The sequence below is a fragment of the Carlito syrichta genome, unplaced genomic scaffold (genome assembly GCF_000164805.1).
Source record: "Carlito syrichta isolate Samal-C Ts95f unplaced genomic scaffold, Tarsius_syrichta-2.0.1 Scaffold75494, whole genome shotgun sequence".
Taxonomy (NCBI): Eukaryota; Metazoa; Chordata; class Mammalia; order Primates; family Tarsiidae; genus Carlito; species Carlito syrichta.
Window position 1 is genome coordinate 112,694 of NW_007019590.1, and position 13,570 is coordinate 126,263.

At 36.8% G+C, this 13,570-nt stretch overlaps 1 protein-coding gene across 1 annotated transcript in view; it reads right to left on the reverse strand.

The window, feature by feature from the left end:
- The window catches only part of BMP2K (BMP2 inducible kinase), a 50,417-nt gene extending 39,201 nt beyond the window's left edge, over positions 1 to 11,216 (reverse strand). Inside the window, 3 exon segments of the mRNA XM_021710118.1 lie at positions 1,256 to 1,398; positions 4,347 to 4,452; positions 11,102 to 11,216. Of these exon segments, the coding sequence (XP_021565793.1) occupies positions 1,256 to 1,398; positions 4,347 to 4,452; positions 11,102 to 11,158 (306 nt within the window). The 5' untranslated portion in view covers positions 11,159 to 11,216.
- Between the last annotated feature and the right edge of the window lie 2,354 nt (positions 11,217 to 13,570).

Consider the following 13,570-nt stretch of genomic DNA (forward strand, 5'->3'; position numbering starts at 1 on the left):
CCAGATGATGTTTTCATGATTAACAACCTATATTCTTAGTGATCTCTTCTATTCTCTCTTCCAAGTATTTTACAATCATAAAATATTATAAAATTCTGTATAATCTGTCAAACATGGGATTCATTTATTCATTCATTAAATATTTATTGAGACCTTGCTATGTGCTAGGCAGTCTTAAATGCTTGAATACATCACTAAAAAAAAAAAAAACTAAAAATTCTCTGACCTCACAAAGTTTACATTTTAGTGGGAAAGGACAAATAATAAACAAAAAACATAATGCATAAGCAAATCGTACAGTATCTTAGAAGTAGTTTAAGTATTAATAAAAATCAGAGCAGGTAAATGTCAGGTTGTAATTTTAAGTAAGGAAGTTCAGGATAGGACTCACTGAGACTGGGTCTAAGCAGACGTGAAGCACGAAGAGGAAGTATCTAGGCATAAAGCATTTCAGGAAGGGAAATTTTTATAATCTTAGGGTTTGTATGTATGAAAGAAGACAGCTGTGGATCTAAATGATATCTCTAGCAATGTGATGCCAGTAATATTTAATCATCTTTGGGGATTTTTTTATTGTAACAAGTGGGTACCAAATACAAGAGGTCATAAGTTCACAAAAAGATGAAGTGATCTTAAAGACAATTACCACCAAATTATAGAAAGCTCTAATACATTACAGACAAATGGAAAAAGAGACCCACTTGTAGTCTCCTCTAGTATTTCTTGAAAACACCTAGATGCTGAATATGCAATACTGGAAATAGGAGGAATGCTAGCTGAACTGAGAGAGAATAGTGTGGAGGGACAGTTAGCCTGTGTCAGGGACAATAACATTTTTGTTCAAATAACCTTTCTAAGATTCCTACTACATAAAACAGATGCAGAGTAGGGGGCACAAAACCAGGCTCACAGCCATGCTGGAAATCCTCAGGGTCAAGTCAAGCACAATTTCAGCTCTACAGTGTCTACAAGACATCAGGAAATGCAAATAGGGACAGAGAAGACCGTCTCAAAGCTAGTAATAAAAACTGGTTTAGATGAAAATAGTTCAAGAATATTTTAACTCCAAAGTCAAACTCATTACTTAATCAAATCTACATCGGTGTCTACATGACCTCAGGAAATGTGGGAGGGGACAAAGAGGACCAATCTCAAAGCTGGAAATAAAAACTGGTTTAGATGTAAATGGTTCAAGAATACTTTATCTCCGAAGTCAAAAACTCAGTAGTTAACTGATTGTATCTAGAGTTCTTACCTTCAGATCCCGGTGAATTATCGGAGTCTTGCATTGATGCAACCTTGCAACAGCTTCGCAGGTATCACAGAATATCTGTAACACTTCCGGTTCTGTAAAACCTGTCTGCAGCTTCTTATTCATCTGATTCACTACCTGCCCAGCTAACCAGAAAAGTAAGTTTGAGAGGACATAATTTTAATAAATGAAGTCTATCACAAACAAATTGAGAAATGCCTTCATAGTTTTAGGTAATGAGAAACTGACTTAGAAAAAATAAAAATCCAAGGAAAATAAGAAAAATATTTTTAAAGTAAAATTAATATCCACAGACAACAAAAGATTTGCAGCTAGTACAAGAACAAGGTATATTTTAACAAAGAACACTGAGAGAACAAAAAAAGAGTTCCTGGAAATTAAAAATAAGAGAACAGAAATGCAAAATTCTATAGACTAGCTAGAAAATACAGTTAAGGAATGTTCCCCCCCAAAAAGAAAAAAAGCATATAAAGAGAAGAAAGAAAAGAAAATCAGAAGATTGATCAATCTAGAAAGACAAGAATATTCTTAACTATGAGAAATCCAGCAATAGGCAACAGAGAAAATGAGAGAAAAACAAAGCGCCCTGCAAAAAAGATACCAAAAAAGACCCAAACTAAGGCACATATATCTTGAAATTTCAACATGCTGGAGATAAAGGAAAGATTCAAACTGAAGTGTCTCTGAAGAAAATTCGCAATAACATTAGAATTCTTGATAATAACAATAAAAGAAAGTGGAATAATCCCTTCAAAATCCTGGATTAAAGTTCTTAACCTAAAATCTTTTAGCCAGCCAAATAAATTACAATCTACTGTAGGTGCTGAATAAAGATACTTTAATATATACAAGATTTCAAAAATGTTTCTCCCGTAAATCCACAGTCTGAAAGCTACTGAAAAATGTACTCTTCCAAATTAGAGAGTGAAAGCAAGGGGGAACATAAGAAGCAGGGAATCCAACACAGAAGGAAGGGGAATCCTAGGACAACAGACAAACACTGTCAAAATTAAGCAGGAAAACCAAAGTCCCCTAGGGGTGCTTCTAGGGGAAGAAAACATGAAATTGACACAGCTATTATAATGTTCAAAATACTGCTTAATGAAATGTGGGACTAAAATACTAATATATAGGAAGATAATTAGGCAAATGAAAAATAAGGTAATTATTAACTCCAGAAAAGCAAAAAGAAGTACAAGAAAATGCAATTACAGACTATTACATGCCACCAATAAAAAGCAAACAATGTAAGTTAAACACCAGTTTATCCCAAACCTGAAAATACACTACACTGCAAGGAAAGTTCTCATCTTTTTCTGAAGACAATATCTAAAACATAAAACCAGCAATAGCACTAGCCAACTTTCTCTCAAGAGTCTCCTCATGCTGGAATTACATCCCTTCGTTTCAAAAGTCCCTTCTCTGTTGCGCTCTTAAGAACTCACTAAATTACTAATCCTCCTTTATATAACGCAGTATAAAATACGGAAGTAAATATGAGAAGAAACATCTCAGATATTTCAAGGTGACTGCCTCTGAAAAGAAGAATGAGGCAGAAGGGCGCTGATTCAGCCATAACTTAATAGAACCATTTGCCTTTTTAAATCATATACATAAATTATTTTCAAAAAATTTAAATTTTTACATAAAATAAAGCTTGCTGATTGAAATGCCAGATAATTATTTCTGAAAAATTTTTAAACATAAATATGCCTTCCTCAATAAACAGTTCGGGTTATGCTTCTACTTTAAAATAAAATTTGCCCCTAAAAATTGAAGATCATTCCCCTTTTAAAATGTCTTCTAGGGCAACCCCTTCGGGTCTCCTGCCACTGTGGGAGCTTTTCTGTCTTCTCAATAAATTCTTAAAAAAAAAAAAAAAGTCTTCTGGATGACAATAAATTAAATACATCCAGTTTTATGATCATGCTTGACTCAAGTATCTTTAAAGAGTTACAATTAGTAGGGCTATCAGTAAACTCGAATCTAGCTAAGAATTAGCACCACTAATGCTAGAATCCAGGAAAGAAGTGGGGTAGAAAAAATCAGTATTTTGTCCTAAGAGAGATCATAGTGCTTTACAGAAAGAAGATGAGATATAAAGAGAAAGCGATCAAGTACATCACAACAACTATAGCAACACCGACTCACTTCCTTTTCCTCTGTCCTTTCCTCCTTTCAAGACTACAGTAAATGCAACCACATTTTCATCATCCCCACCACCATCATCCCCTCCAGCCCCTCTGACCTTCAGGAAGCCATAAAGAGTTCCTGGTATAGTAATAACAATAATAGCTGTCTTAAGATAATCTACATATAAACCAGGGCTCCCCAGAACCCTAACTGCCTGATTTAAAAAAAAAAAAAAAAAAAGTGTGGAGGAAATAGATTATTTGCCACTTTCTCATACATTAAAAAATGTTAAATGTCAATTATTTTTATGAACATTAGTATTAAGGTATGCTATACAAATAAGTCCTTATTTCAAAATATCACATTAGGGCCAAATAAACTGTGGTTTTCTATCTTTTGATATTTGCAAAAAGAACACCAAAAGACCATATAATACAGGTTAATAAAGAATACAGATAAAAATGCACCCTCTAAATTTGTTAAATTTAATATTTATAATAACATGGAAGAAAAACAGAGTGCCCTGCAAAGAAGATACCAAAAAAGACCCAAACTAAGGCACATACATCTTGAAATTTCAACATGCTGGAGATAAAGGAAAGATTCAAACTTATATTAACATTGACACATTATGCTTTACCTTGGTTGGATGATAAAAGAATTGTACAGAGAGCAAGAATTGTAACTCTACTTCCTTAGATTCCTTTTTTTAAACTCAATAGCACTTTTCTAATTCTCCATTACATGCTCACATCATGGCTGCAGCAACTATGACGAGGTTTTAAATAATTTAACAGCATTCCTAATTAGATAATAAAAGGTAAGACTGCATTAAGTGTTTAGAATAAGTTAATCACTGACCTGGAAAAAGCCAAGACTCCTAGTAACCCATTTTAAGGAGAAATTTTTAAGTAAAACACAAAAGCAAAAACATACTGACCTCGACAATATTCCATTAAGATAAGCACTTCCCACACATTCTCACTAATAGAATTCACAGCAGAGTCCAAATAACCCACAATATTTTTGTGACCAGACAGCTCTTTCTGTTTAAAAAAAAATAATAAAAAATATACATTTAGAGCTATATTATTACCAATAGTTTGAAGCCTAAATTAATGTATATGAAGAATTTCAAAAAGAACTAGGCACAAATATGGAATCAAACATATTTCAACCAAGCAAAGGTTTCTATAATTTCAACGGAAAGCTTACCTGCATATGACTCATTTTCTAACAGACAAATAATGTATCAATAAATATTTATTTTTAAACTCAACTGAGAAAATGCATTCAAAAGTAAAATCTACAAAAGTGTATAAGACAGTCCTTTAAGACTCCAGAATAAAATATTAGAATTTTTATTGTATGTATATTATATGTATTTTTATCTAAAAGAGTAAAGAAATCCAGTTCTAATATCTATTAACTAACAATTATACTCTCATTTATTTTGCCTGCAACATATTGCAATTTATCTATAATATTACATGGATTTATGGATACATGAAATAAAATAACCTAAAAAATAAACAAGTGGCTAAAATAGATATCTGAAAAGAAACCAAAGATTAAAGATATCACTAATAATACAAGTATAAGGAAATAATAAGAAAACGGCAAATCTGAAACTTCTGCTTCTAAAGCAAGATTGCAGCACATAGAAAGATTTAAAATATTAACAATTTAATATAAATTTTAAAGCAATTATTTAAAATAAATTTTCACCAACTATCATTAATAACAAACCTAGTTTTGGCTATGCAGTGAAATTTAAATAAGGGCTAATGACTACTGAACATGTGAACAATTTATAAATAAATAAACATAATGGGGAATGGGTCATCAAAAACACTGGAAGACCACTACTCTAAAGAATTAATCTCCCTCAAAAATCTTATCCAAAAGCATAGGACTCAAGTGCTGTTGCTCATATTTTATGTCTCAAAATTATGCAAATTTGGTACAGTGGCACAATATCTGGGCTCAAGTTAGAGAACTTAATCTGAGCTTCACCATTATCTTGGAGTAATTCTTTTCATCCTCTTAGTGAAAAGCCTTACCTTTAAAAAAGAAAGTCTCAAAGCCTAATCATCGTTAATCCAGCTAAGAAACAAGGAAACTAAAAGTAGAATTCAGAAAATGTAGATTGCATAAATGCATTTATTTTCAAACAAAAGAGACTGAAATATGTGTGTTGGCAAAGATGTTGACACAAAATAAGAAATCTCCCAGTTAGCAGTTGGATGAGTAGGAATCATATAACAAATGTTGGCAATAACAAGTGTTGGCACGATATAGGAAAATACATTGCAGGTGGGAACATAAAATGGTTCAGACTCTGTGAAAAACAGTTTGATGATTCCTCAAAAAGTTAAACCCAGAATTATCATATGATCCAGCAATTCCACTCCTAGGTATACACAAAAGAACTGAAACCAGGTACTCAAACAGATGTATATACATATTCATAACAGTATTACTTGCAACTGTCAAAAGGTAGAAATAGCCCAAATATACATTAAATAATTTTTTAAAGCCCATCAACAAATGAATGATAAATTGTGTTACAGACATACAATGGAATATTATTCAACCATAAAAAAATGAAGTACTAACATAGGCTTTAATGTACAGAAACCTCAAAAACATTATTCTTAAGTGAACGAAAGTTACAAAAAGTCACATGTTGTAAAATTAGTATAGGAAAATCCGGAATAGATGAATCCATAGATACATAACTCAGGTGGATGGCTGCCAGGAGTCAGAGGAAGGGAGAAATGGGGAGCAACTGCTCAGAGGGCAGGGTTTCCTTTTGGGGTGATGAAGAGACTTTGGAACCAGACAAAGGTGGTAGGGGCACAACACTGTGAATGTACAAAATGCCTCTGGAGTGGTCCACTTCAAAATGGTTAATTTTATACTGTGGGAATTTCACTGAAACAAAACAAGAAACTGAAATATATGCGTGTGTGTGTGAGCGCACGCGCATGCACACACACACTTGGTAAACAATGGAGAAGGAGGAAAGAGGAAAAAGAAGACAAAGGAAATGGGAGGAAGTGAGGTTAAAAACAAGAGCAAGAATACCCAGAGTATGGAGAAGTAGCAGCCCTGGAAAGGAAGAAAATATTCATTCTGTAATTCTTTTTTACTATTTAGTCTAGTAAACTCAATTATTGATATTTTTGATGACCTATTAACTGTTTTTCACTTTTCCTACTATTTAAAAAGAATTTTCCCCCTGCTGAAGGATACCTTGCTATAAATGCAGAGTTCACAAGAAAAACAACTGACTTACAGCATCATTTTTAAAATAAAAAACTACTGTTTGTGACTGACTATAAACACACACGGTGAACACATGAATACACATGGGAACAGTAAACACCGTATTCAGGACAGTGGCCTTTTTTTGTTTTTTGATGATGAGAACAGCACAGGGATACCCCATTTAATTGTGCTTTTTCTACTGGCCCTGCTTTATTGTGATTTACAGATACTGTGTTTTTAGCAATGCAAGGTTTGTGGCAACCCTGCATCACACAAGTCTGTTGGTATCCTTTTTCCAAAACCATGTCCTCACTTTGTGTCTCTGTGTCACATTTTGGTAATTCTCATACTATTTCAAATTTTGCCATTATTATATCTGTTATGGTGATCTTTAATCTATGGTCTTTGATATCACTATTATAACTGTCTTGGGGTGTCACAAACCGAGCCCATATAAGATGGCGAACTTAAATCAGTAAATGTTTTGTTTTGTTTGAGTTGGAGTCTCACTCGCCTAGACTGGAGTACAGTGCTCCAGGCATGCTCACGGCTACTGCAGCCTCAATCTGATAGGCTCAGGCGATCCTTCTGCCTCAGCTTTCCAAAGTAGCTAGAACTATAGGCATGTGCCAGCACATCCGGCTAATTTTTCTATTTATTGTAGAGACACGGTCTCACTATGTTGCCTAGGTTGGTCTCGAACCCATGGGCTCAGGCAATCCTCTTGCCTCTGCCTCCCAAAGTGCTGGGATTACAGGTGTGAACCACCACATGTGTTCTGACTATACCATCACCAAGCTGTTCCATAGTTTCTCTCCCTCTCCTTGGGGTTCCCCATTCCCTGAACCACAACAATATTGAAATTAACCCAGTTAATAACCTTCCAATGGGCTCTAAGTATTCAAGTAAAAGAAAGAATCCCATGACTCTCACTTTTAACCAAAATCTAGAAATGGTTAACCTTACTGAGAAAGGCATGTGGAAAACCAAGGTAGGCCAACAGCTAGACTTACTGCACCAAAAAGCCATGCTGTGAAGGCAAAAAAGTTTTTGAAGGAAATAAAAAATCGAATCCAGAGATACATGGATAGCAGAAAAGCAAAACAGTCTTATTGCTGATAAAGAGAGTTTCAGTGGTCTGGATAGAAGATCAAACCAGATACAACACCTTCCTTAAGTCAAAGCCTAATTCAGAGCAAGGCCCAAACTCTTCGATTCTATGAAGGCTGAAAGAAGTGAAGAAGCTGCAGGAGGGAAGGTGGAAGCCAGGAGGCTGGTTTGTAAGATTTTAGCATAAACGTAAGAGGTAAAGCAGCAAGTTATCCAGAAGGTCTAGCTAAGGTAACCAGTGAATGACCACACTAAACAACAGACTTTCAATGTAGACAAAACTGTCTTCCATTTGAAGAAGATAACAGATGTGACTGTTATAGCTTAAAAAAAAAAGAAGTCAACGCCTGGCTTCAAAGCTTCAAAGGCCAAGCTGACTCTTTTGTCAGGGGCTAAGAGTGTTTAAACTGAAGCCAATGCTCACTTACCATTCCAAAAATTCTAGGCCATTAAGAATTATGTACATCTACTCTGCCTGTGCTTTAGAAATAAAACAACAAAGTCTAGATGACAGCACATCTGTTTATAGCATCGTTTACTCAATATTTTAAGCCCATGGTTGAGAACTGCTCAGAAAAAAGATTCCTTTCAAAATATTACTATTCGTTGACAATGCACCTAGTCACCAAGAGTGCTGAAGGACATGTACAAACAAGGAGTTGAACACTGCTTTCACGTCTACTAACACAGCCTCCATTGTGCAGCCCGTGGATCAAAGACTAATTTCTTTTTTTTTTTTTTTAATTTTTTCTTTTTGAGTTGGAGTCTCACTCAATTGCTCAGACTACAGTGCAGTGGCCGCTCCCGGCCACTGCAGCCTCAACCTGCTGGGCTCCAGCGATCCTTCTGCCTCAGCCTTCTAATTAGCTGGAACTACAGGCGAGCGCTACTACGCCCGGCTAATTTTTTTGATTTATTGTAGAGATGAGGTCTTGCCAAGTTGCCCAGGCGGGTCTCGAACCCGCAGGCTCGGGCAACTCACTCACCTCGGGCTCCCAACGGGTGGGATTACAGGCTGAGCCACTGAGCCCAGTCAAGGACTAATTTCAACCTTCAAGTCTTATTATTTAAGAAAGACATTTCATAAGATTATAGCTGCCTTACAGAGTGATTTCTCTGGCAGATCTGGACAAAGTAAATTGTCAGGTGCAGTGGTTCACACCTGTAATTCCAGCACTTTGGGAAGTAGAAGGAAGAGAACTGTCTGAGCTTAGGAGTTCGAGATCAGCCTGAGCAACATGGCGAAACCTCATCTCTAAACAAATCAAAAAATTAGCTAGGTGTGGTGGCACATGCCTGTGGTTCCAGCTACTTGGAAAACTAAGGTGGAAGGATCACCTGAGCCCAGCAAGCTGAGGCTGCGGTGGCTATGAATGTGCCCAGTCTGGATGACAGAGTGAGACTACGACTCAAAAAAACCAAAAAACTGAAAACCTTCTGGGAAGAATTTGCCATTCTAAATGTCATTAAAAACATATGCAAAGCCGGGCTCAGTGGCTCAGCCTGTAATCCTGCACTTTGGGAAGCCGAGGTGAGTGAATTGCCTGAGCCTGCGTGTTCAAGACCTGCCTGGGTAACTTGGCGAGACCTCATCTCTACAATAAAATCAAAAAAATTAGCCGGGTGTGGTAGCGCACACCTGTAGTTCCAGCTATTTGGAAAGCTGAGGCGGAAGGATCACCGAAGCCCAGCAGGTGGAGGCTGCGGTGGCCAGGAGCGGCCACTGCACTACAGTCTGGGTGACAGAGTGAGATTCCAACTCAAAAAAAAAAAAATTTGCAATTAATGAGAGGAGGTAAAAATATCAACATTAACAGGAATTTAGAAAAAGTTGATTCCGACCCTCACTGATGACTTTAAGGCATTCAAGACTTCAGTGGAGGACGTAACAGCAGATGTGGTAGAAACAGCAAGAGAATTAGAACTGGAGTCTAAAGATGTGACCAAATTGCTACAATCTCATGATAAAACCTCAAGAGAGGAGGAGATTCTTCTTATGGATGAGCAAAGAATGTAATTTCTTGATATGGAGAACTTCTACTCCTGGTAAAAATGCTGTGCACATTGTTGGAATGACAACAAAGGATTTAGAATATTACCTAAACTTGGTTGATAAAGCAGCAACAGGGCTTGAGGAGACTGATTCCATTTGTGAAAGAAGTCCTGCTCTAGGTAAAGTTCTATCAAACAGAATCACACGCCACAGAACAATCTATCATGAAAGGAAGCGGCAACTGACATGGCAAACTTCATTGTTGTTTATTTTAAGAAACTGCCACAGCTACCCCAACCTTCAGCAACCACCATCCCGATCTGTCAGCAGCCATCAACATAAAAGCAAGACCCTCTACCAGCAAACAGATGACAACCTGTTGAAGGCTCAGATGATTAGCATTTATTTTTTAATTAAGGTACGTACAATGTTATTTTTAAATATAAGGCGATAAAACACTTAATAGTTATATTTAACTTTAATATGCACTGAGAAACCAAAAAATTTATATGATTTGCTTTGCTACAATACTCACTTTATTGTGATAATCTGGAACCAGACTCACAGTATCTCTGAGGTATGCCTGTACAGGGATATAGCTGAGGAGGAATACATAGGTGCTTCCAACAGTATTTGTAAGACTTAATTTCTTAAACTGGATGATGGGCAAACTTTGAGTTTATTATATAATTTTCTAAATTTTTTTATCTCCAAAATAGTCTATAATTAAAATGTATTTAAGAAAAGGAAAAAAGAAAGCAGAGTAGCTTCCCTACAGATTCTACAATAGGGAAAGAAGAAAAAAAGAGAGGAATGGCCTGGCTGTATTTAGCTGTAAGTATGGCTGCAAGAAATGTACAATGGTTCCTCTGTATCTGAGGGTTCCACATCCACAATTCAACTAACCACAGACTGGAAATATTTGCAAAAAATAATAATAATATAAATTTTAAAAGTACACTATAGCAACTATTTACCTAACATTTACATTGTGTTATGTATTATAAGTAATCTAAGGATGATTTAAAGTATATGTGAGGATGGCTGTAGGCTACATGCAAGCACTACACCACTTTTATAAGAGCCTTAAGCATCTCCAGATTCCAGCATCCTTGAATCTAGTATACACACAGGGTGCTGGAACCATTACCCGCAAAGACTGAGGGGTGACTATACTACCGATTCCCAGATAATTTCTTAATTTAATGATCTTCAAAGGCTATTCTAAATAAGCAGCTTGCCTAAAAGCTGATTGATGCTACAGCATGAAACAAAAAACCTACATCAAATTTCTAAAACAGAATTACTCTTTCACTTACCATAATTGTAATTTCCCTTTTACAAATGTTGAGGTCTGGTATGTTATTGACATACATTCGCTTCAGTGCACATCGAATTCCACCGTGAGTCCGCACTAGGAAAACTGTGGAGAATCCACCTAAAAAAAAAAAAAGTATCAAGTAACTTTTAAAAATCGGGGATACCTGCCAAAATCATATAATATCACTGTGGAGCTTAATATCAGAGGGAAATAAACAGTGATTGCACCCAAGACAAAAATAAGTGCAGTAAATCACTATCAGATCAAAAGCCAAAACGCTGACTCCCTAAGCCAATCATGAAGTTGTACTTAAGAGAAAAATGTGCTTCACAAGTGAACATGACTCTCTTTAAAAGCTAAAACACTAGAAATCCACCTTTTGCACAGGAATAACTCTTATACAGCATGGAAAATGTCCTACCTAGTCCACAGTTTGGTATAACCCAGTGATGGCCTACCCATCAAACACCCCCTCCTGTGATTTACACTAAGACATGGACAGGACGGGTCCTCCTCCAGTCCCAGAGGATGAACCGCCCTGTTCTAAGCCACAGGGCTCTCATTCTTCTTCTCAGTAACTAAGTTAGGCTTGGGCACAGCACCAGCTCTGGCTAATGGGGAACAGGGTAAAGCCTGCCCACGCTGCAGGATATGATCTTCCACTGAGATAAAAGAGAGAGACTAGCAGCCCTGCTCTTCCTTCCTGCTTTTATTGTGTTGGAGCTGACATTTAGATCTCATGCAGTGATGGAAGAACACTGACACTTGGGCTACCAAATGAGCCAACTCTGGAACAACCTTCCTCCAGAACTCTTAGAACAAATGTCATTATTCAAGCCATGGTTATCTGGATGTTCTATTAGCTGCAACTAAGAACACATCTCATCTGAAGCACATGCTAGCTAGGTATTCTAAAGAACCTTTTGGCGCATCTAAACAAAGATTTCCACTTGGAATTTTAAAAACTCATGGTGGCATAAAACATTCTATAGTTTAATTACATTTTTTAAAAAATACAGTGTGTCACTTTCATCAGTTTGATTGCCCTGATGCATCCTGAGCAATAAGAAGTTACCTGCACCCCAGTTCAATACAAAGCAAAGGAACAGTCAAGCATTCGGTGTAAATAACAGAGGGAAAGAGCACCTGGACACTCGAGTCTGAACACACTCACTCTTGAGTCTCCCTCCATGGCCATCACAAGACACTACTGATTCCTATCCCATTCACCTGGACCTTCACATATATAATGTTGAGGAAAACAAACCCACCACTCCACAGGCAGATATCCGAAACAAATCAGAAGGTGATGGTGTTGGATTTTTTGTAAAAGCTCTAACAGTCCAAGGCATCACTTAAAAGAAGTCCACTGAGCATCAAGTTCATATGTAAACATTAAGAAGTTAGAAGGTAAAAGACCAAATAAAGTGCCACTCAAACTATTCACATTTTATTTGGTTACACAATTAAGGAAAATCTTGAAAGTCAGAATATACCTAGATAAGAAAGTAGCATGAGTACAGCCAAGAGAAATCATTTAAATGGCATTTGTTTTGAGATACTTATCTAAAAGCTAAGTCTAGATTTTCTCCTACTAACAATGCTACTTATCAAGCATCAGAACTGCCTCGTGTGGCTGGTTTGTGTGTGAATTATCTTGAACAGTTTCCAACTTCTGACCCCAAGTCTGAGTCAGGGGTTTAAAAAGAGACCTCGTATATACATTGCTGAAACTCCCCTACTATTCTCCTTTTGTATCTGCTTTAAACTGCATATCAGATGGAGGGGAAGAGAGTTCCCACAGTTGGTTTTGATGCAGAGCCAAGTTCTACAGCCACTGAACCAAGCTCCTGGAGGAACCTGGGATCCTATATAGGAACCTACTCTGACCCACTCACATAACAATATGACTTTATTCCATGAATCAGAGGAATGCAGAAAAAACACCAACTAGGTTTTCTTCATAAAGCCATTCCTAAAGTGAAAGTTTTCCATTTTACTAAGCCTAATTTAGACAGCTATCTAGCCAAATGTGTTCATCAACTGTAAAATACAATCTATAACCAAACATGGTAAAGAATGATCACTAGTGGTGACTGCTTTGAAAATAAAATGGAATAATTTATTATTTCCTCAAATACTATATTTTCCAGAATTATCTGATTAAGTGCTAGCTAATATTATTAGTGCTTGAAGAATGCATTTAAGACCAGGTGTGATGGCTCACATCTATAATCCCAGCACTTTGGGAGGCCAACACAGGAGGATTGCTTGAGTCCAGGAGTTCAAGACAAGCCTGGGCAACTTGGTGAGACCCATCTATACAAATACTCAATTAGCCAGGCATGGCAGCACATGCCTGTAGTCCTAGCTACCTGGAAACCTGAGGTGGAAGGCTCACCTGAGCTCAGGAGGTTGAGGCTAAGGTGATCATGCCATTGCACACCAGCCTACACAACAGAGAGAG